This window comes from Salmo salar, chromosome 20, assembly GCF_965601325.2.
Source record: "Salmo salar chromosome 20, fSalSal1, whole genome shotgun sequence".
Taxonomy (NCBI): domain Eukaryota; kingdom Metazoa; phylum Chordata; class Actinopteri; order Salmoniformes; family Salmonidae; genus Salmo; species Salmo salar.
Window position 1 is genome coordinate 26,645,126 of NC_138310.1, and position 22,513 is coordinate 26,667,638.

The 22,513-nt window shown below is 43.3% G+C and overlaps 1 protein-coding gene across 3 annotated transcripts; it reads left to right on the forward strand.

Annotated features, from left to right (window-relative positions):
- Positions 1 to 2,102: 2,102 nt before the first annotated feature.
- kntc1 (kinetochore associated 1) lies at positions 2,103 to 22,468 on the forward strand. Of its 3 annotated transcripts, none has more exons than XM_014161309.3 (62): positions 2,103 to 2,295; positions 2,654 to 2,798; positions 3,745 to 3,865; positions 3,964 to 4,079; positions 4,213 to 4,291; positions 4,399 to 4,476; positions 4,577 to 4,611; positions 4,711 to 4,821; positions 5,048 to 5,141; positions 5,300 to 5,352; positions 5,473 to 5,585; positions 5,712 to 5,766; positions 5,925 to 6,023; positions 6,337 to 6,380; positions 6,527 to 6,589; positions 6,687 to 6,762; positions 6,860 to 6,985; positions 7,370 to 7,536; positions 9,082 to 9,193; positions 9,329 to 9,472; positions 9,592 to 9,648; positions 9,789 to 9,860; positions 10,061 to 10,180; positions 10,307 to 10,450; positions 10,622 to 10,717; positions 10,827 to 10,930; positions 11,045 to 11,147; positions 11,228 to 11,362; positions 11,473 to 11,592; positions 11,812 to 11,884; positions 12,047 to 12,114; positions 12,231 to 12,532; positions 12,747 to 12,919; positions 13,121 to 13,221; positions 13,366 to 13,507; positions 13,659 to 13,715; positions 13,805 to 13,968; positions 14,494 to 14,598; positions 14,752 to 14,880; positions 14,992 to 15,108; positions 15,298 to 15,407; positions 15,562 to 15,781; positions 15,893 to 15,982; positions 16,116 to 16,281; positions 16,420 to 16,478; positions 16,659 to 16,875; positions 16,980 to 17,053; positions 17,279 to 17,489; positions 17,690 to 17,802; positions 17,934 to 17,989; positions 18,075 to 18,153; positions 19,008 to 19,132; positions 19,227 to 19,362; positions 19,484 to 19,579; positions 19,731 to 19,787; positions 19,918 to 19,972; positions 20,063 to 20,126; positions 20,319 to 20,448; positions 20,710 to 20,799; positions 20,980 to 21,134; positions 21,277 to 21,367; positions 21,617 to 22,468. In XM_014161309.3, exons 2-62 carry the CDS (start codon positions 2,673 to 2,675, stop codon positions 21,644 to 21,646), a joined length of 6,618 nt encoding a protein of 2,205 aa, XP_014016784.1. In that variant the 5' UTR covers positions 2,103 to 2,295; positions 2,654 to 2,672; the 3' UTR covers positions 21,647 to 22,468. The 3 variants fall into 3 exon arrangements, with proteins under 3 accessions (XP_014016784.1, XP_082822434.1, XP_082822435.1); XM_082966308.1 differs by having other exon boundaries at positions 15,298 to 15,401; positions 15,556 to 15,781; XM_082966309.1 differs by lacking the exon at positions 2,103 to 2,295 and adding an exon at positions 2,331 to 2,418 and having other exon boundaries at positions 15,298 to 15,401; positions 15,556 to 15,781.
- The last annotated feature ends 45 nt before the right edge of the window (positions 22,469 to 22,513 follow it).

The following is a 22,513-nucleotide window of genomic DNA, read 5'->3' on the forward strand; positions in this document are numbered from 1 at the left end:
AACCATCTCTGCAGCACTCCACCAATCAGGCCTTTATGGTAGAATGGCCAGACGGAAGCGACTCCTCAGTAAAAGGCACATGACAGCCCGCTTGGAGTTTGCCAAAAGGCACCTAAAGGACTCTCATACCATGAGAAAACAGATTCTCTGGTCTGATGAAACCAAGATTGAACTCTTTGGCCTGAATTCCAAGGGTCACGTCTGGAGGAAACCTGGCACCATCTCTACGGTGAAGCATGGTGGTGGCAGCATTATGCTGTTGGGATGTTTTTCAGCGGCAGGGACTGGGACACTAATCAGGATCGAGGGAAAGATGAACGGAGCAAAGTACAGAAAGATCTGCTCCAGAGTACTCAGGACCTCATACTGTGGCGAAGGTTCACCTTCCAACAGGACAACAACCCTAAGCGCACAAGCCAAGACAACGCAGGAGTGGTTTTGGGGCAAGTCTCTGAATGTCTTTGAGTAGCCCAGCCCGATCCAACATCTCTAGAGAGACAAGTCTCTGAAAATAGCTGTTCAGTGACGCATCCCTTTCATCCTGACAAAAGTTGAGAGGATCTGCAGACAAAAATGGGGGAAACTCTCCAAATACAGGTGTGCCAAGCTTGTAGTGTCATACCCAAGAAGACTCAAGGCTGTAACCGCTGTCAAAGGTGCTTCAACAAAGTATAGAGTAAAGGGTCGGAATACTTATGTAAATGTGATATTTCTGTTTTTTTGTAATACATTCAAGGGGTCTGAATACTTTCCGAATGCACTTTACATTTATACTGACTCTATACACCTGCACACCCACTCACATGCAAGCTGCTGCTACACTGTTTATCTTATATCCTGTTGCTTAGTCCCCTTATCCCTATACATATCTACCTCCATCACTACAGTATCCTTGCACATGTAAATATGGTATTGGAACCGACTTTTTAAATATTTTCTGTATATAGTAGACTTACTTACTTTATTGTGTATTTAATATTTCCTATTTTTATTTATCGTGTTTTATTCTAATAATACATTGTTATTATTCCGTTGTTGGGTTTTGAGTTTGCAAGAAAGGCATTTCACTCTACTTGTGCATGTGACATTAAAACGTAACTTTTGTTGTGCTTGTTGTCGTATAGATACAGTAGATAGAGGACTCATCGCTATAGACATAGTAGGTATTCGAACGTCACGACCCTGCAGGCCTGTGGGGAAACAAAACAACCTGTGGTAACCCCATTGGCTCACAGCAAAAACGTGTCATTTTTGAAAAATGTTCTTGTCTGCTTGTTTTAGTCAATTATAAAACTACATTTAAGAAATGTCTAAAGATTACTTTTCAACATTGCCTGCTCCCTATCGTTCGCACAATTTAGAAAAACTACATTTTAGGGCTTCCCTCGTGCCCTTTTTCATGACAACGCTAACAGCCACTGAGTGAGTGAGTGCTAGGTATCCACCGACCAGAACATTAAGGTTGTTCATAAATTGCCTCCAGTGTCAGAGATCGCTCTGTGTCTTTCCTGAATTCATAGCGCACACTGTCACTGGACGCTCTGGCCGAGGAGTAGGGTTAATCCGAGTTTTCTGACCTCAAAGGAACTCAAGCTAACTGGCTAAAATTGTCTAGCTTGCTGGAGCGCAGAATAACTGATGACTTTACGAACTCGCAACACCTGTTGAATATGACCGGCGTAAGTAAAGTCGGGCAATTTTCTAAAATAAAATTGTTGCCAGATGCACAATTACAGTCACCAATGCTCTATTTAACATGAAAACAGCCTAACCAGCTCTACTAGGGAAAGTAAATTGGTCAGAGTGAGGTGTGTCTGGTCGTAGCTAGCCAACTTTAGCCAGTTAGCTTGTGTGCTTGACAGTGATTGTGAGGTCGGAACGATCGGATCAACCATACTTCTCTGCCATTGTCCAGTGTGAGTTTGGAACACCCCGAATTTACGAACGGACAATCTGACACTGCTCTGAATTTACGAACGCACAGAGCGCACTCTGGCACTCCAGTGTGAATTTAGGAATGCACCCCTAATAGACAGTATTTGGTTACAAGCGAGAAACCGGATGACCAATCACTGTTTGCTCACGCCTACTAAAGATAGCTATTTGAATCAGCTTCCTCTTGGTTTGAGAACGACTTCCATTACACGAACTCAATCTGGGGAGCGCAAATAAATATACAAAGAACACTATATCAGTTCACTATTATTTTATAATAACCTTTTATCATTTTGATTGAATGCTTCAAATGAACTTTATCAGTTTGAGTTCAAGTATGCTCCTGTAACTACACAGGAAGTAAGTAGAGTTGTGCTTCTCTCTTTCGGGTCTTTGTTTTAAACCGCCAAATTCTGAACCCGCATAGTGGGGTGGTGTTGTGCTCAGTTTACCAGTAAACCTTTGTCAGGGTACCTGTAACCAGTGAGTTTGTTACCTCGATATAGTCCAAATTATTTTATAACCTGTATGTAGTACTTTTTGTATATACATTTTTTTTGACCTAGCTAATGTTAGCTACGGTACTCAGTAGTCAACTGACGTGACAGCAAAGAGTGGTGACAGCTCTGCAGTACTAGTATACCAGGTATATGCTAAGTAACTAACTAGCTAGCTTCCTAGCTATAACTGACCTGTTAGTGTCCCGATTTTCATCTAGGTAGGTGGACGGAAAAACAATGTGGAACGACGTTGAGCTTCTAACTAATGAGGATACCAACACAGGTCGCCTTTGCAATGTTCGAGAGGAGAACAGTGGTTTGTACCAAGTGGATACTTTGGTCAAAATTGCCTCTCCTGAAAAGGTAAGACCAAAAGTAGACGATTAAACTCAGCTCCACGATTTACGTTGGAATTGAGCGGCAACTACTTTAGAGTAGCGGGCTGGAGCTCAGACGTCACATACAAAATATCGCGCACGGTAGTTTCTAAGGTCCTGAAATCAATAGTTTTTGATAACTTAATTTTATATGCTGTCAAAGGTCCAGTCCACCTCCACCCACAGTAGTCGTCGCTCAAGTCCATCGTATGTAGGGAGTTGAGTTTAATCGTCTAGACAAAAAGTTAAAGACTCTCTAACCACATGATTGATTACCTATACAGTTATGAACACCTTCTAGCTAGGTACCTTCTACGTGAAAACAGTATACAGTGCCGGTGTTGTGCCGAAAATCTCCCCCTTCTAATTTCGTTAATTTTGTGGCTAGAGTCAAATACTTTCAGTGGCACACAAACATTTCAGAACAACTATGACTCAATTATTATCCTTACACTTTCAAAAATACTAGTCGAATAAGACATGGTAGAGATGACGAATTCTGGCAAAGAGATTTATTTATAGACTAATACAAAAAAATTGTAGCAGATTTGGGTACTGGCGACATGGGCAGCCGCCTCGGGCGGCATCTTGCCGGAGGTGGCTCGGGGCGCCCCCGGGTGCGGGCGGGCGCTGTAGGGGGGATTCGCCCAGGGCGCCGTACAAGCTAGAACCGCCACATACACTTGAAACAAATAGCCAAACCGAAAACTTAAGGCAAATGCTTTCTGCTACTAAGATCAGTGAAATGTAGGCTAAACTGACAACTGAGTGAAGAGCAGAAATCTCAACTAGCGTTGAAGTCGCAGCAATGAAGAACGCGAAGGGGGGTTCTGTCAGGGGGGAGATTTTCGACACAACACCGGTATTAATTCAATTCATGATCGGCTCTTGACTCTTCAGTGCAAGTTGTTCACATTATTGTTTTCCTGCAGGTGTTGTCAGATCCTCAGCTTTACTCATCCAGCAGTTCAAACTGCAGCATTGTTGTTGCTGATTCAACTGTTATCCTGTTTGACCTCAGCTATCAGACTATCTTGCTGCATCTTGACTTTGGTTAGTATCTCTTTTGTGTTCTGTGTGTAGATGTCTAATCGAGTTATGTGTTGTATTATGGTGAATGATGATGTTAATTAAAAGCATGTTTATTTCAGACTCTGATGTGGATACTGTGGATGATTGTCTGGACGGACAGTTTCTGGTGGTTTGTGAGAGAAACGGAAACCTCCATCTTATCTATGTGCCTCAAAAGAGCACTCTTCTCACCAGAGTAAGAGATGGGTCTGATCTCATATCCCCCATGATATTTCAGCGATTAAATGTGTCAGTGTCATAAGTGTGCCAAAAGTGATTGCATGCTGAGTCTGCAATCCTTTTTTAATTTTTTGTAAAAACTCTTTTAGGCTATGCTGAAGAATGTCCCCTCTGGAAATGAGAAAACATATCGACATCTTATCCTACAGGAGGATAAGACATCTTTAGGTGAGTTGGTCATAGTTTGTCATTACTTTGGAATAAAATGATACAGTATTTCTAAATGTCTAAATGGTGTGTTGAGGTGAAAGGTTAAACCTTATCTTTGTTGCCAGGGATGTACCACCTGTTCCTTCTTACTCAAGATGGATTTTTTCACATCACAAACCTTGCTCTGGAGAAGATTCAAATAGGTATTTCATTTTAATTAGGTTTTCAGATAGTTTTATTTTACTTGAGACCTGTTATATTTAACTTTCAATTATTTTAAACCATATTTTCTCATCTCTGTAGCTATTGAGAAAATGGACATTGGGGCTTTGAAAGAGGTATTTGACTTTAACTATGTTGGAGATGGTAAAATAATGATTTAAAACGATATGAAGTCAGAATAATCAACCCCTAACCATCACATTGTTTCTCTCCAGCTCCAGTCTTTAATTAAGACAGACTTCTGTTCCACCAAGGAGATCCATGGAGGGGGATGTAACACAGCAGTGATGTGCAACCTTGGCAATGAAATCCACCTCATGATTGGGGTATGGTTGTGCGCAAGTAACTGCACTGCTTTGTTACAAAGGATTTGTATGTAAAATGCAAAGATAAATCCTTGAAAGCATAATGAGGGAACTGCTGCCGATAATAGGAAGTTAGACTTTTATTCATCAAGTAGGCTATTCATACAGTATTTAATCAATTGTAACATTTGAACTGTATAGCTTCTCGCATAACTGATGTGGTTATGCATTTTATTTTTTTGCGTAGGCGGACGGCGAAGCTGTTCTAACCCACTGGAGATTGGATCATAGTCAGGGCACGATGTCTCTCTGTCAGTCCCTGGACTCCAGCCTAATACCAGGTAGCTTTAATAACATTTAACTGTCTGGCTTTGGTTAAAGCTACACTACTCTTCTCCCTGAATTGCTTATGTATGTTATCAATAGTTAGGCTATAGCATTATTTTGAGTTGTTGTGTATTAATGTTGCAGTCAAATTTCGCCCTTATCTGTATTGTAGGGGTTAGAAAGATTCTGGTGGTGGACAATCTCATGTATGTTCTTAGCGCAGAGGTGAGTCCAGCTGTATGAATCGCCATCAATCAGTTTATAATTGTATTCTTTAGCTGTTTTGGTCATTAGAAAATGCTAAAGTTGGACATTAATCTTTCTCTACCTTTCAATTGGTCTTAGAACATTTTGAGTCTTTGGGACCTGCATTTTCTGGTGATGGTGTGCTGCTGGCCTGACCTCTCCATCCATGACTTCCTACTTATCACAGAGTGTGACTCTGCTTCAATAGCCACGTATGTGTTCACTTCAATGCTATACTATTGTTAGACCTATACTATTTCTATTAACATAATGTAATGTTTCATTTTTAAATGCTTGTGCTGTGATGATTTTGAAAACAAAACCTCTCCTCTTCATAGGCAAGAAAGTGCCAGCACAAAAATCATTACATTGACCATGCAAGACAAAAGCCAGGTAGCTCCAGTCTGTCTCTGTGGTTTCTAGACAGCTACTTGTTGTACATACATTAATGCTCCTCTAGTTGAAATAGTTGTAAGAATCATCTGAGCTCCTCTCTGACTGTGTGTGTTTGTTTGTTTGTTGACGGCAACGCCCTGTTTTGTTATCCTTAGATGAGGAGCCTGCAGGTGCGCTCTCTTCCCTCCATGACTGTCCTCTATTCTCTGGAGGTCTCCTCTACAGCCTGCCTGGTCCAGACAAGAATAAGCACGGTAAACCATAAAAAACATTGTAATCCACTCTGATTGCATTAGATATCAGGTTCAGAAAATACACCAAATTCAAAATTTGCCTGATTGTAGAGCATTGGAATGGAATTTCAGTGTACTTCCTGAATTTAAATGGAATTGACTTTCCCAACCCTGTCAGATATCACACCGTATTACAATACCCACGTAGCGAAGGATAATGGAACAATAAGTCATTGTTATTTTATTTTAGATTATGAAAGGATGCTGAAGCTCTGACAGACTATTATCCAACCTCAGACATATTCTACATTGTTTTTATCCTTCTGAATTTCAGGACACTATATATTTACTAGAGGGGATTTACGAGAATTCACAAAAGTAGGTGTTTCTTTGGTTGTTTAAGGACACTAGAGTTTCCCTGAGTAAATACTCAGGTGGTGGAGTTTCACAAATAACGTTGAATAATAGTGAATTGACATGTGTAAATGCAAATGTATTTTTTATTTTTTTCCCCTGACAACTAGCTCTGAGGAGCATATATCCTCTGTTGTCATGAGATGCTTCACAGAGGCTTTGCCTGAGAACAGGTACAGTAGTGTCATTACACACACTGCATATTTCCATGTTCTTGCACTAGTTACGTACAAGATGTCAATATCAGTAAACGCACTTTATTGTTCCCAGACTCAGCAGACTTCTCTACAAACACAAATTTGAGGAGGCAGAAAAGTTTGCCATAGCATTTGAGCTTGATGTTGAGGTTGGTGTAATTTTTCTGGGGTTGAACATTTATTCTAACTAAAATGAATAATAAATGTACCTGACTGACCAGCCACCCTGTCTCCCTGCCCACCCAGCTTGTCTATAAGGTGAAGCTGGATTTTGTGCTGGAGCAGCTGGCGTCAGCCTCTGTGGGTGGCTATGGGCAGGACGTATGGTCTGACCTGGTGGAGGAGGCCAAGACCAACCTGATGAAGATCATGGTGAGTGTTATGGGGGGGGGGGGGGGTATATATATATATATATATATATATATATAACAAAGCAAGCAGTCAGCCAGCTAACTTCCCTTAATATTCAGGAATATAAACATTGAATCTATAAACAAATAGACTTCAAAATGGGGATGGTATAATTCTCAAACTCTGACTGGTGTGGAGAGAAGGGTATACATTTCAACCACAAGCTGGCAAACCTACAGTAGATAGGGCCACAGTGCAATGATGTGCTCTTTAACAGTGTGCAGGCGTTCTTGTTCTATACCAGTGCCCTTAAACAAGCCATCTACATTTTCAAATGTAAAAATTCCCTGAAAGGTTGATCAAATAAGTACACTGTGCTCATTGACAAGTGTGTTTGTGTGTCAGGATGAGCAGTATGTGGTGGAGTACTGCCTCAAGGCTCCGTGGCCGACCTTTGACACTGCAGAGAAGATGCTGAACCATGCCGCCACCCGCTGCCCTTCCTCACAGATCCAGGAGGCTCTGGCCAGACTCGCCACCTTCTGCTGTCTCCACAGCCTGGACAAGTTCAAGTATGTTCAATTTGACTGTAATTCTATGCCTTGCTTGCTAAAGGGTATTGAGTATGTAGAGTATATGTATTGTAACTGTGTAAATTAGTGCCATGCCTGTACTTACATTCGGAAAGTATTCAGACACCTTGACTTTCAACATTTTGTTACATTACACCCTTATTCTAAAATTATGAGGAAAAAACAATTTAACCCAATCTGCACAAAATACCCCACAATGACAAAGTGAAAACAAGCTTTTATACGTTTTGCAATTGTGTTAAAAAATAAACTGATACCTTATTTACATAAGTATTCAGAACCTTTGCTATGAGACTTGAAATTGAGCTCTGATGCATCCTGTTTCCATTGATCATCCTTGAGATGTTTCTACAACTTGATTGGAGTGCACCTGTAGTAAATTCAATTGATTGGACATGATTTGGAAAGGCACACACCTGTCTATATAAGGTCCCACAGTTGACCGTGCATGTCAGAGCAAAAACCAAGCCATTAGGTTGAAGGAATTGTCTTTAGAGCTCTGAGACCGGATTGTGTCGAGCCACAGATCTGGGGAAGGGTACCAAAACATTTCTGCAGCATTGAAGGTCCCCAAGAACACAGTGGCCTCCATCATTCTTAAATGGAAGAGGTTTGGAACCAACAAGACTCTTCCTAGAGCTGGTCGCCCGGCCAAACTGCGCAATCGGTTGAGAATGGCCTTGGTCAGGGAGGTGACCAAGAACCCGATGGTCACTCTGACAGAGCTCCAGAGTTCCTCTGTGGAGATGGGAGAACCTTCCAGAAGGACAACCATCTTTGCAGCACTCCACCAATCAGGTCTTTATGGTAGAGTGGCTAGATGGAAATTGCTCTGCAGTAAAAGGCACATGACAGCCTGCTTGGAGTTTGCTTAAAGCACTCAGACCATGAGAAACAAGATTCTCTGGTCTGATGAAGAGGAGTCTAGTCAGGATCGAGGGAAAGATGAACGAAGCAAAGTACAGAGAGATCCTTGATGAAAACCTGTTCCAGAGTGCTCAGGACCTCCGACTGGGGCGAAGGTTAATCTTCCAGCAGTAATGTCCTCGAGTGGCCCAGCCAGAGCCCGGACTTGAACCCGATCGAACGTCTCTGGAGAGACCTGAAAATATCTGTGCAGCGACGCTCCCCATCAAACCTGATGGAGCTTTAGAGGCTCTACAGAGAAGAATAGGATAAACTCCCCAAATGCAGGTGTGCCAAGCTTGTAGCGTCATACCCAAGAAGACTCGAGGCTGTAATCGCTGCCAAAGGTGCATCAACAAAGTACTGAGTAAAGAGTCTGAGTACTTAGTTATGTTAATGTGATGTTTTGAATACGTTTTGCTAAATTTTCTGAACCCGTTTTTGCTTTGTCATTATGGGGTGTTGTGTGTAGATTACGTTTAAAAAAAAAGAAGAAAAAAAAAGCTTTATTCCATTTTAGGATAGGGCTGTAACGTAAAATATTTTGGAAAAAGTCAAGGGGTCTGAATACTTTCCGAATACACTGTTTAATTGCTTCTCCTGGTTGTTTCCCTCCAGTGGGATCTCCTGGATTGAGTTTCTGAACATCACAGACTACGTTGGGGACATGCTGTCCCACTTGAGAGAGGGAGACCTGAAGGGGGCCCAGCACCTTTGGCTTAGACACGAGGTAACAGAAATTATCACACAATCAACTGTTGCACTATAAGACATCTAATGGAGTTTCATATTTTTGTCTTGTAATATGTGGCTTTTACTGGAGGATAATTGATCTTTGTCTGCTGTTTCTGTGATTGTCCTGTAGGGAGAGATTGCAGTGCAGTTTGATGAGAGAGGTCTTGATGCTCTGCTCAGCTCCATTCCAGAAGACCTTCCATCCCAGGACCTCTGTCTCTGGCTTAGGAGTGTCATTGTTCCCTTTGTAAGGAGAGTGGTACCTAGAGGACAGGTACAGTGGGCACTCACCATATTCTGTCAGGGCAGAAAACAGATCATGATGACAAATATGTTTTGAACAGTTTGTATTTCCAGTTTCTTTGTTGACAAGGCTTTTGAATGTGTTCCTAGAAAATCCTTGCAAGGTGGTTGGAACAGAGGGCCAGGATTCTGGAGTTAACAGAAAAGGTAAAGCCAACACTTTTTCATTGCTAGACTTGAGGACTAATTCTGAGTGCCCTAGTCAATGACTTGACTGATGTAGGTGATCACACACTTTAAATATTTCCACATTTCTTCTGCCCCTTCACCTTATTCTGTTCTTGTAGGGAGACTGGCCCCAGAATGGCCTGAACTTGGCAGAACTTGGGTTGCCCTCATTATGGATGTGGATACCTTCTGTAAGCTGAATTTTCTGCCCAGCTTCATTTTACCAGCTCTTTCCTTTGGTTACTTTCACTGTCATCCCCCTCACTTCCTATTCCCCTCTGCACTCTCAATTCATGCTCACTTTCAAACACTGGATGTCAAGATTTATATGCTTAGTCATTGATTAGCAGGAAGTAACCTATCCTCCTGTAATTGTGATTGGTGGTCTCAGGAGGATGACTATGGTTCAGAGGAAGTGGAGCACCTCAAGTCCCTGGTCTCTAACCTCCGCCAGCTGCTGGGCCTCTACAACAAGTACAATTGCAGGCTCTCCCTGTCAGTCTTTGAGAAGGTCTGTGTGAAAGCCATCTGGGGATTGTCTGGTTTGGATTCTCATCTTGTCATTTTAAATGTTGTTGGAATTCTGTATGTTATTGTACATGGTATCTCTCTTTATCTGCCCTGTGGGTATGTTTAGGCAAGTGTCCGCAGCGTAGCATTCCTCATGCTGGATAAGGTGCCTGCCCCAGAGCTGATCCCTGCCACGGTGGAGGGCAGTGTCAGGCCCTACAGCCTGGAGCACCAGCTGCCCCTGGATGAGCTGCTGCTTCAGTACATCAAGGTGTCTACCTATCTACCAGGAGACACACTTTACTATGCATTCTACTGGGCTGCAAATGAACTTAGCTGCTCATATTGTAAATGGTTGTCACTCTGGATTGTTGATTGTCAGACATAATCTGATTTGAGTCATTGTGTGTGATTTTTGGCTTATTTTTCTCTATACCACTAGGATCTGCTGGAGCGCTGCAGCTCCCAGACCACTACGTTGTTCACAGAGTGGGAGGCCAAAGCTGTGGCTGTGCTAGGCTGCATCACGGACACTGACGTGAGTTTATACACTATAACTAACCTCTTCCTGCCCTTAAAGGCTTGGCCACCAAATGGGATTGTAGATTTATGTACACGTTTTGATTGACATACTGTGCCGTGTACAGCTGGAGGTAGACGCTGTGCTGGAGATCATGCAGAAGGCCGTGGTGCCCTGGACTGAGGTAGTGGAGAGGCTGGTCCAGCAGCACCTGGAGATGGTGGGACCCAAGTAAGACTTACTGATCTAATCCTCCTCTGGTAACAGAGAGCCCTGACTGTCACTTGTCACAGTTGTAGGCTTGTGGACTGCTTGGGTTCTGATCTTCCATATCCCATCCCACAGGCAGGAGCTTCTGAAGGAAAGCTACCGTTTGATGGAGATGAGGAAGCTGCTCAGAGGCTACGGGATCCGCAACTTTAACCTCTCCAACAACACTCAAATCATGGTAGGACTTTCAGGGTGTGTACAGTATGTAGATGTGTATCTTTATGTAATTTCTGATCCATGTTGATTCTCCCCTTGTAGACACTGGTGAGGTACATCCTCAAGCAGGACCTCCCCACCTCCCTGGAGGACTCTCTGAAGCTGGCTGGGGCCTACAAACTCCCCACCTCCCAGATACACATCTTATACCTCATCCAGCTGATTAGCCAGAGCAAGGTACAGTATGTGAGCCCAGCCTATAGCTCCTACCATGGTGGCTGTTGCTTTCTGATGGGGAATCTCTTTTGTTCTGTGTGTAATGTCTTTGTGTTGCTTCGTAATTGCAGAGCGAGCCGTGTGTGACACTGCTGAAAAAGCTTGCCCCTGAGGAGGCAGAGTGTGTGATCGAGAGGCTGGCTAACTGGGCACGACTGGAGCTGCAGGACAAAGACCATGTGTCTGAGGAGGTGAGCCTCTTTCAGGAGCAGTAGGGTTGTATTTGCATTCAGCAGATTTAAGGCTATTCCAGTTCTATCATGGTACGTTTATATTTGCATTGACATCTGCTTTTAATAGGTTTGATATCATTTAAAAATACAGTGTTTAGTAGTGAGGTTCCGTACATGCCTTTTCTCAATAGGAGTACACTCTTCACTTGGGTTCTTATTGTGGCCAATTTCTAACAGCACAAGAAGCACCAGATGGTCATAGCACAAGTGATGGTGGAGGCACTGACGTTCTTACAGAGGATCCAGAAAGGTTGTGGCATCTTTTAAACTATATCAATGTAGTACTTGAAAAGACTGATTGCTAAACCTCCTAATGTTGAAGTAATCTCTTGAAAAAAGTTGAAATTCAATGTCTGAGGTCTTGATAAACGGTGAATGTTTTACGCATTAATGTTAATTCTCTCCCGTTTAGGGGATGCCTTTAAAAGTGTGGATTGCGAGAACAATCTGATGATGTTTAAGGCGATTGCTCACCTACAGGTAAGGTTCAATCATGGAATGATTTTGCAATATGTGAGATGGAGGCCTCACCTGACTCACTGTTTCTGGTCTTTGACCTCCTGTGCTGAAAGGATCCTAATCTACTACATTTACAGGAGGACTTTGATATCTTCCTCACCCCTAACAACTATGAGGACCCCAAGGTGCGAAAGCAGTTCCAGGAGTATCACATCACAGCCTATGAGAACACCCGTGCTCGAGGTCCCTCCAAGAGCAAGGTCACAGCCACCCCCATGGTGGCCAACGACCCTGATGGCAAGACCAAGAACATCTCCACTGAGGCTGGCCTCCGCCGCTTGGCACGGCAGCTCCAGCGCACGGAGCAGGAGCTGTGGGCTGACTTGGCCCTGCGTGCCCTGGGGGTCGGCAAGGTCGACAAGGCCCTCAAGATCCTCAGGTCAGGGGGAAGGGGAACCAAGTTTGGGGGGGTAGTAAAGGAAAGCAATGCCCATGTTTCTCACTTTTTTTATGAAGGCTTGTCATAATCTGAATATCTCATCCACAACTTTGAAGTGTTTGAGGCTAGTGTGGGCCTTAGCACTAAATGAACTCTGGGTATCTCCCTAACTTTGTCTCTCACTCCTTTGAAACCCATGACCCTGTCCCCATAGTGAGCTGTATAAGCACCATGGTACCACCAGCACAGGGAAGGTGCTTTTCAGTGCTGCCCAGAAGCTGTGCCAGATGCTGGAGGCAGACGTGCCCATGATCCTCCCTGAAGGCGTGGACCTCCCAGCAGTCATCCACAAGCTGGTCTGCCAGGCCGTCACTGTCTGCCACTCAGGTACTGTACAGCACTAACACCCTGAGCCTGGAGGCTAACCCAAGGCTTTATGGGAACTCCCACATTTCATTTTAGGAGCTTATCCTCCAATGGTTTAAGTGTAAGTAGTTCACATAAAGTGACACTGTATGACTTTAGCACCCTGGTAAGTGATACTTCTGACTTGAGTATGTGCTCCCTATTGTTTCTCTTTTCTCTCAGACCTGCTCCTGGACTGTGTGGAACTTTGTAAGAGCACACGGGCTGCCATGGATGTCTACCACCAGTGTCAGCTGTCAGACAACTATGGCTTCATAGCAAAGGTGAGTGCCAGTACTACACTTCACTTTGCCCCATCAGACTACCAGAGTCTTCAAGGACAACCCAATAGATTATAATATTAGACATTCACTTAGTCTTTGTTCATGTTAGGTCATCAGGCTTTAATGTCACTGCCATGTGTTCAGGATTTGTCCCTGGCGGCTGAAAGGGACCCGTACTCCCAGTGGAGCTTCCAGGATGTCTTTAAAGAGGACTGCATCATCCTGGACCCAGTGTCTGTCCTGCCAGTCCAGTATGAGATCACCAACTGTCTGCTGCCCTTCTCAGGTACGTAAAGGCCTGCAGCCTAGGTGTCTGGTATCTTTTTAACATTGTATCACGTGTGATGTTATACTACGTTATAATGCCCAAGCATTAAGTTATTTACTTGAATTGCATTTAACTCATATTTAACTCATATTGTTAATTCATATTGCAGATAGAAAGCTTTACCCACTGGACTGCTCCTGTCTTTCTCACTGCTCTTTCCAACAAGGTAGCTACTGCAGTTTCCTCCAATTAATAGATGGATATAAATGCAGTTTTTATGCAGCCTTACCCTCATTGGTCCTTGTCCACGTGCAGATGCCAACTTCCTGAACCCGCTACTGGTGCCCCTGGCCTCCATGCATCAGATGCTGCAGGAGTGTAGTCAATTGGAGCTGGCCTTCAGACTGCTGGTCAACTCCTTTGGCAGCTGTCTGCAGCACGTCACCTCCAACATCATGAACGTCAAGCTCGGCATTCAGGTATGATGACTACAGTACCAATGTCAAGATTATGTTTTTCAGGTGTTTTATTGTATATCAGAGGTGCATACAAATGTACATTTGTTGAGTGAGCAATTTTTTGTTGTTGCATAAATGACGAACATACAAAAAAATTACACCTGAAGTATAACAGTAGGATATCGGTGCAAGAGTCTTACCACATTTGAACAAAATAGGGGGGGGGGGGAAACAGTAGGAAAAGTAAAGGGAAAAAACCCAGTGTGGTGCCCCTGTATGCCTCCCCACCTGGTGTTTTCCAGGTGTTTTGTACAGATAGTTTCATGTGTTAGTGAAGTAGACTTAGGAAAGTGACATCAGTCAGGGGTGTAGTGTCTCACCTGGAACCATGAGCAAGCAGTCCCTTAATCAGTCTTTGCATTTCTGTTGATGTTGCTACATATCTGTCTAGATTTACACTTGTCTCACTGTAGCTGTGTCTGTTCTCTGGACCACTACTCTATATTGTGAAGGGAAGTATTTACATTTTACGTGTTCCCTTTTCAGCTCTATGGCCCGCAGGCCCTGCAAAAATATAAGGATTGCTTGAGTGATTTGAGAACAACTACTCTGTCCTCTATCAATGCTGTTGCAGTTGCCCTCCTGCACAAGGTGATGTGAGACTATTGTCCTGGATTTCAGGGGAGGATGTCTGACATTCTTCACTTCAATAAAATGACATTGTATTCTGGCCATGCTGTATGTGTAATTTACAATAGACCTAACATGATTACTATAACAACTGGTGTTTTTGCTCTGCAAAAGGTGTTTAACTGGAGAGTGGTGGATTGTGACCTGGCTATTGGACTCTGCACTCTCCTGTCCAAAACCGAGGTGTTTAAGATACTGTGGAAGGTGATCGACAACACTTGGCAAAACTATGATAAGATCTTGGTAAGATCACTATACTTATATACTGTCATTATCTGTTCCATCTTGAATTGTTTGTCATTGTCACATACAACATGAATCAAAACAAAGTCGGTATATCTCCATGATTTTCAGGCTGTGGCTATGGTGGGGGCCCATCTCTGTAACTTGTACAGCGAGCAGGAGGAGCGGAAGAAGTTTCTCTCCGTCATCACCGACGCAGAGTGGGGAATCGAACTGGGCAAATTAGGGGTGTGTTGATCTTCAATGTTTTTTTTCCCTATCTAACATTTGCAGTCTTTCAGATATTGCTGATTTTCTGAAGAAATCCCGATGTTAAACTTTGCGTTAATACCTGCTAATTAGGTGCATTCTTAACGTAATCTACCCTCCCTGCCTTGCGAAAGACTCGGTTTAAAAGCCATGTCTCTCTCTCCCCAGATATCCATCCAGTCTGTGTTTCGTCAGTGTCCAGAGATGAAGAATAACCTCATCCCTACCCTGGTGAAGAACAAGAACACCACCCCTGAGATTATCCTCCAGTACTGCAGGTGAGCTGTTTTATAGAAAGTCAACATGCTACTTCAATCTTTAGTTTTTGGGTCTGATACTACTGCATGATTTGTAGTTGCCTATTGCTGTCTTGTGATGTTACGCTGTAATTAATGAGTGTTTGTATGTCCTGTGTGTTCCTCCTACCTGCAGCACCTTTGGTCTGAATAGAGACGAAGTGATAAACCAGTACATCACCAACCTCCTGCTGCTGCAGGAGGAGGAGGAGGGTGCGGCAGGAGATCCTGGGGCGGGCCAGGGGGAGGAGCAGCCGCTAGGGCATGCAGACGCCCTGGAGAGAGCTCTGCAGATCATCCCTATGCTGCACAGCACCAGAAACCTCACCATCAGCCTCAGTGCTGCCATACTCAAGGTCTGAGCATGTGCAACTTACAGCCTACGTTTAAGGGTTGGTGGTAGGACGTAATGATGTGTAGAGGAAATGCAGTGTTTAACTAACTCTTGTGTTCCCTTTCCTCCTCAGCTAAGCCCATATAACTATGAGAGGATTGAGGGGGTGCTCAGGATCATACAGACAGCTGATGAGCAGATCACCAGCATCTCAATCAGTCAGGTGTGGTGTCTTGATTTCTACTGTGTCTTTGTGCTACATACCTCTGCTAAATAAGTGTAATCCTCAATGTCAGATTTTCTTTGGCATTGCGATCAAGTCTCATCCACACGCAATACATTTCCCTCATCTCCAGGCAATAGGTCTGCTCCAGCACCTGAAGTCCTACAAGCGCATCTCTCCCCCTACAGACCTGGAGAGCAGCCACCTTCTGGAGAACTGCCTGGACCCCTCAGCCCTGGCCAACATCAGACTGCCCTTCCACCTGCTCATGCAGACCACCAGCTACTGGAAGATCATCTGTGAGTACCATACTCAGTTTAAGCTTACAATGTTCATGTGGTCAATAAGACTTCATAAATACATGATTGAGTGGACCCTTAAGAATTTGCATACTCTAGCTCCTATAAGGATTTGAGGGATTCTCTTTCTGTGTTTAGCTCCAGAGCTCAGTGAGGAGACCTTTCCTACTCTGCTTCTGATAAGCAAGCTGATGAAGGTACAGTACTCTGCTCCACTGGTGGCTGTGGTTATTCTGTACATTACTGTTTGTTTTTAGATATGAGTGGTAAGCCTACCAGAATTTGAACTAATATTAGTGGTTTATTATTATTAGTTTCTATTGACTTTAATTTGGTCACCTGTGAATTTGAACCTACTTCTTCCTGCCTTCTGTCAGGTGAGTGTTGACAAGCTGTACATGTCAGCAGTGAACCATGTGTTTGAGAGGAGTATGAAGCCCTTACTCCTCGAGCAACATAAGAGGAGGCAAAAACACACCTCCAGCAAGGAGACCTTCAAGGTGGCTAAGACCATCATGGGGTACATCCACTGCATCCAGAACCCAGAGTGGGCCGCTGCCACAGCCCATAAAATCGCTCAGGAGCTGCCTCCAGGTCAGACCGTTAGCCAGTCACACTGCCATGCCACTGTTCATGGAGGAGACGGCCTCTGCATCAATGTTCATCCTATTCACTTTTTTTGTGTGTCTCTGCTGTAGGCACTGAGAAGACTCAGTCATTAAAGTTCTGCCTAGCTCTTGGTGATGCATGGCTGAAAGACCCCAAACTTGAGGTTAGACAACATGTTTTGTGTTTACATTGAAGACCACAGAGCATCAACACAATGTTCATTCATGTTTAACTATTATAGATGTAGTTATATCTGTTATGTCTGCATCAGCTGCTTGAATTCAGGATACCCAGTCTTGTTTTCCCTTTCATGTTTTTTTCTTCTTATATCTAGTCCATTCTTGTAGGATAAAAATTGTCTCTCCCCTCCGTCTTGTCCCCTGAGCAGGAGGCAGCGCGGACCAGGGTGGAGACCTTCCTGTCCAAGCTGAAGCTGCAGTTCCAGCGCTCGGCCACAGAGAACGTCCTGATGTCCAACCAGCTGAACAGCCCAGAGCACCTAAAGCTGACGGGGCAGCCCGCCCGCCTCATCGTCATCCTTTACGAACACAGCAGTGTAGAGCAACGGTTCAGGGGCTCCGCTGGCCAAACCCACCCTGGTGAGCCCTCCACCATGACCAGACCAACCACATGCAGGCCCACTCTTATTGCCATATGGCTCCATGTACCAGTCTGGAGGGCTAAGTGGAGCTACAGAATCACTCTATTGATGATATGTACTATAGTCCTTTTAGAGCAAAATGGATCCAGACTATTTTCAGATTAAACATTTTTTAAGTTTCTTTTTTTGTATGACTAGACATTCACGCTGTATGCAAAGAAATAGCAGCCATCAATAGTGTGGATTTTCTGAAGATCCGAAGCATGCTGCTGGAGAAATGGATCTGCAAAACTGGCCCAGCTGCAGCCAAGGTAAGTTCAACCTTACACTCTGATCTGCCACAGGTAGACTGGATGGGCTCATCACTAGGGGGGAAATAGTCATTTTGCAAGACATTTTGGAGTATGTGATACATCCTAACCGAAGGCTCTTTATTTTGAAGGACATCAACAACCAGGATTGTGTCAATGACATTCAGGAGGATTCAGATCTTATGAGGTAGGTCCCTGCATTCATCACTTGACTATCATAGCCTTACATTTCACTATAGACCATTAACAAGAGATATGTCCCCCTCTCTCAGGGTGGTGTACCTACTGCAGATCTATTCCATGGATGTGGGAGTCGGTCTGTTGAGCCCTATCCTCTCAGCAGAAACATGGGTGAGTTGGTAGATGGGATGGGTCAGGATTGATCGATAAGTTCCTATATTAATCATTGCATGTTCCACATTTAGTTTGGAATTGGTGGGCTGGTTGGAAACAGTTGGGGGCTTTACAGAATTGGCTAACACTTAACGCCATGTCATAACAGCGGACATAACTTGTCATAACTGTCATGACCCATATATTTACACCTGTTGTGACATATATTGCGTTATTTTATGGCTGGTTATGACACTTACATAAGTGTCAACCCACCTTTATTCAAATAAGTTTTTTTCCCTGCCAAGAATTTTCCTTTCGTTGAAAGTTAGTTTCTTAAATCCTTTTGTTGTAATGAATTCTTTAGTCATGTTTTTTTTTTTTTCATCATATTTTAAATCATTTGTAGAAAATACACTTTGACACTGTCAAGAGGCATTATGGCCATCATAATCATATAAGCCAGATAGGCCTATCACGTACATGCCCTTATATCAGTCAAAAAGAGGGTGTCTTGTCCTGCTCCTGCATTCATCTCAGTCATCAGCAACAGAGCATTGGGGTAGATCCATGTCTGACATCAATGTGTGTGCAATTACAATGACAATTTAACAAAAAGATATATAGATCATAAACACGCTGACACAGGCTATGATGTAATGGAATGTTTTGCCTTGTGTGGTTTTGAGACTTGTAGTTGTCATTACCAACCATAAAATAACTCAATATGTTACAACAGGCCTATATACGTCATGACAGTGTTATGACCATATTATAACAGGTTATGACTTATGATGCTCGGTGTCACGTAAAGTGTTACCTAGAATTGTGTATGTCAAAGTGTTGAATTCCCATTGTTGATATTTTCCTAGCCCCTCAGCAGTTCTGGGCCACGTCTTACTTTCTGCCACCGGAGTCGGGCCCTGCTTTGTCTCATCCACATCGCTGACCCCACCACCCTGGAAACACAGCTACACATCCCCAAGACACAAGTCCAGTAAGCGCTCCTCACTGTGATAAAGGACAGTAGCCATGACTGATTCAGTCTGTACCTGACTGCTGCTGTTCTGTTGCTGTTTTTCCTCCTGCAGGTATTACCTGAAGTGCTACATCTACCTGTCTCAGCTGGAGGACCTAAACATCCCTTACACAGTGGAGTCATTCCTCAACAGTCCCAAAGAGGGCATGGTCAAGGGACTGTGGAAGAATCACAGTCATGAGCCACAGGTAGGCCGACTCGATCAATGTACTGGATGCTTTAGATTTCAGTCGGTTTCATTCAATGTGATGCAACCAAGACGAGGTAGTCAGGTTTGTATTGAGCTGAAGTCGCCTCCTGTCTCTGCAGGCTGTGCGTCTGGTGGCAGACCTTAGCCTGGAGTACCAGGTGTTTGACCCTCAGCTGTGGAATGGGTTACTGCAGAAACTACTGGGCTTCAACATGGTGAGAAGAGGCAGTCTACACACAGTTTCAAGGACAATACTACTGCTAGAAATAATAGATTCTGCAGTCTGTCATGTCAATGAAGTTATATGGCATTAAGACGGGATATGTTGTGGTGGCACCAAATTTGGTGTTCCCATCTGCTCTTCAGATAAGCGACTTGCAAAGGGTATTGGAGGCACTGGGAGCTGTCCCCTCTCTGTGGCAGGTAATTACAACCCGGTTCAACGTGTCTCAAGGAGCCCATTATGTACATTTTAGGGAGAGAACATTCAGTCACCACCTACTCTTTTGGCTTGGACAGTTGTTGATAAAGCTGTGTTATTTTTTTTATCCAGGTCTCCAGTTTTTCCAGGACCTGGAGAAGTATGATCCTGGCCCCATTCGTATCAGGTAAATTAATCTATTAGACCACAACTCAAAAACATGAGGGTGAGGTGGAGAAAGTCAGCAAAATCACTGGTTATGTTCTCTGTCACACAGCGTCTCTTCCTCTGAGCCCCCAACAGCAGGCAACCCTCTACAGGACCTTTGTTCTCCTCCTTAAGTACGTTCTGTTGCTTTATAGAATAGGTTGATAACAATTTCTAGAACTGTCACATAGGGATCAAGAATGGTGTCATGGTATTACCATGGTAACATTACTACACAATAATTCCTCAAATCTTTGACAAAGTGCTGATTCATCCTTTATTCTCCATGTCCCACTCATCCCAGCATTTTCCCTGGTCTCTGGCAGGTGCCCGTTCCTGTTGAATCTGGACCTGATAGGCATCGCCAATCGCTTTGCCCAGTTCAGTCTGCCAGGCTTTGCCCTAGGTGCCCTCCTGCTCATCCCCTGTGCCAAGAGGAAGGGACAGCAGATTCAGGTGATGCAGCTGGGCCTGGGGGTTCCGTTAGGATAGTGGTGGTAATGGCACACCACCAGCCCCCTAACATATCTGCCCTTTACCAAATTGTTCTCTGCATCTTTAAATGGAATTACATTCAATTGTTTTGGTTTAACAATAGCCACAAACTGTCCAAGAGTCTGAGTAAAACTATTAAAGGTATTGGGAGTGTCTATGCATGAGTCTCTTCCCCTTGTTTGATGTGCTTACTGTGTAGTGTATATGATTGCTCCCTCCCAGGGCCTCCTGTCAGCATGTAACCCCATCACCATCCTGGAGCAATTGGATGAGCATATGAACACTGGGGAGTTGGCAGGGGTTCCCTCACAGGTGAGCTGCAATCACTTTCTCTTATTGCCTTCATTGGTCAACCACTCTTGGCTCTACTGTATTTGTGATTCCATCTGTTCTCCATAATCTTTTACATATTGGGTTATTTTGTTTTGTTGTTTTGAGAAAAGTTGTATGGAATTCAGAATGTGTCATTAACTAATTTCTTCTCCACCCCAGATTAGGGACACAGTCTTGACGTTCATTTGTCAAAACGGGCAGTACCAGAAGCTGTGGAAGACCAAGCACTTTAATCTTCTCAAGCAACACATTGTGTCAAGTGGTGACTCCAACCAGGTGAAGAACCTGGTAGATTATTTGATCTCCCACAGCTGGTAAGTCCTCAAAGCAGTAATTTTACTAGCATCATTTTATGTATAATAGAACATCACACTCCAGGCAGGTATGAGCAGAGAAATGTTTGTTTGTAATATACGTAATTACTTTAATCCTTACCCTTTGACCTCTGGTGTTAAGTGAGGAGGATGCCAACTCCCTGGCCCATGAGTATCTGAAACGCAGGGAGCGTAAAGGGAAACTAATACCAGACATATCCAGTGCCCTGAAGGTAACTATAGTCGGCAATCCTATATAACATAAATTGTTACTAATGTGACACGAAATAAATATATGCTATTTAGCAGACACTTTTATCCAAAGCAACTGTGTCATGCGCGCATATATTGTTTTTGTGTGGGTGGCCCCAGTGGGAATCAAACCTAAGATCCTGGCATTGTAAGTGCCATGCTCTACCAACTGAGCCACACAGGACCACTAATATGTCATTTCACTTCTATTTTGGGGGTTTGTTTTGCAGGAGTTTCTCAGCATCGATAAAGATAAGTAAATGGTGTGGATATGAACAGGATGAAGAACACATATGGGACATAAAATATATTTACAGTATGTTTATTCAAATGTGTCTGTCTTTGGGCTAGAAATGCAATGTTTGCACTTACTGTCTCCTTTCTCAATCTTTTCACATGTAATATTCACTGTCTATCTATTTTATAAATAACTACACACTAAACATTGTTTCAGGGTGAAATGCTTCATTTTCAAGACAAGGGAAATGTTATAGTGGAATAACTAATGACATTTTTATTTCAACATACAGTATTATCAAGCAATATAAAACATTGTCTACAGTTATTTTAGTTAAAGCAGCAATTAACATTTACATTTTAGTCATTTAGCAGACGCTCATATCCAGAGACTTGCTTTTTACCTTCAATTTCCTGTCCTACACCATACCAGTCTCTGTCTTGCCTACATGTGTGTGAACATTGATTTTCTACATTCTGTAGTAAAAAATATAGGAAGTGAAGGCCCAGTGCAGTCAAAATGAGTTTTTCCTGTGTTTTGTATCACATTATACAACACTTAATGAAACTAACACAAAGTGTGAAACAATTTGATCAGCCATCACCAGGCTATAAATGAGTTATTAGATCAATAAAAGTTCAAAACCTCTGTCAATAACGGCTAGTTTTCTGTTTTTTCTCTCCCCACTCATGCCACTCATAACTCGTAGACAGTCCTAGCAAAATTCTTGCTAGTGATATTGCTTTCTTGCTGAGAAGTTATTTTTGTTACTTGACATGTCTGTTTTTGAACATTACAAACCATCTACTTGGTACTATCCAAATAAAGTGTTACCAAAATAATATTTTCAGGCTCTGATTTATGTTATGATGTACCTGTCACATAGGAA

What these genes read in the sequence shown, in the direction of transcription:
- kntc1 (XM_014161309.3), top strand. Translation starts at nt 2,673, where the DNA reads ATGTGGAACGACGTTGAGCTTCTAACTAATGAGGATACCAACACAGGT. An exon ending in TCGAACTGGGCAAATTAGGG is followed by an intron (nt 15,109 to 15,297) that starts GTGTGTTGATCT and finishes CTCTCTCCCCAG; the next exon opens with ATATCCATCCAGTCTGTGTT. An exon ending in CAGCTACTGGAAGATCATCT is followed by an intron (nt 16,282 to 16,419) that starts GTGAGTACCATA and finishes TTCTGTGTTTAG; the next exon opens with CTCCAGAGCTCAGTGAGGAG.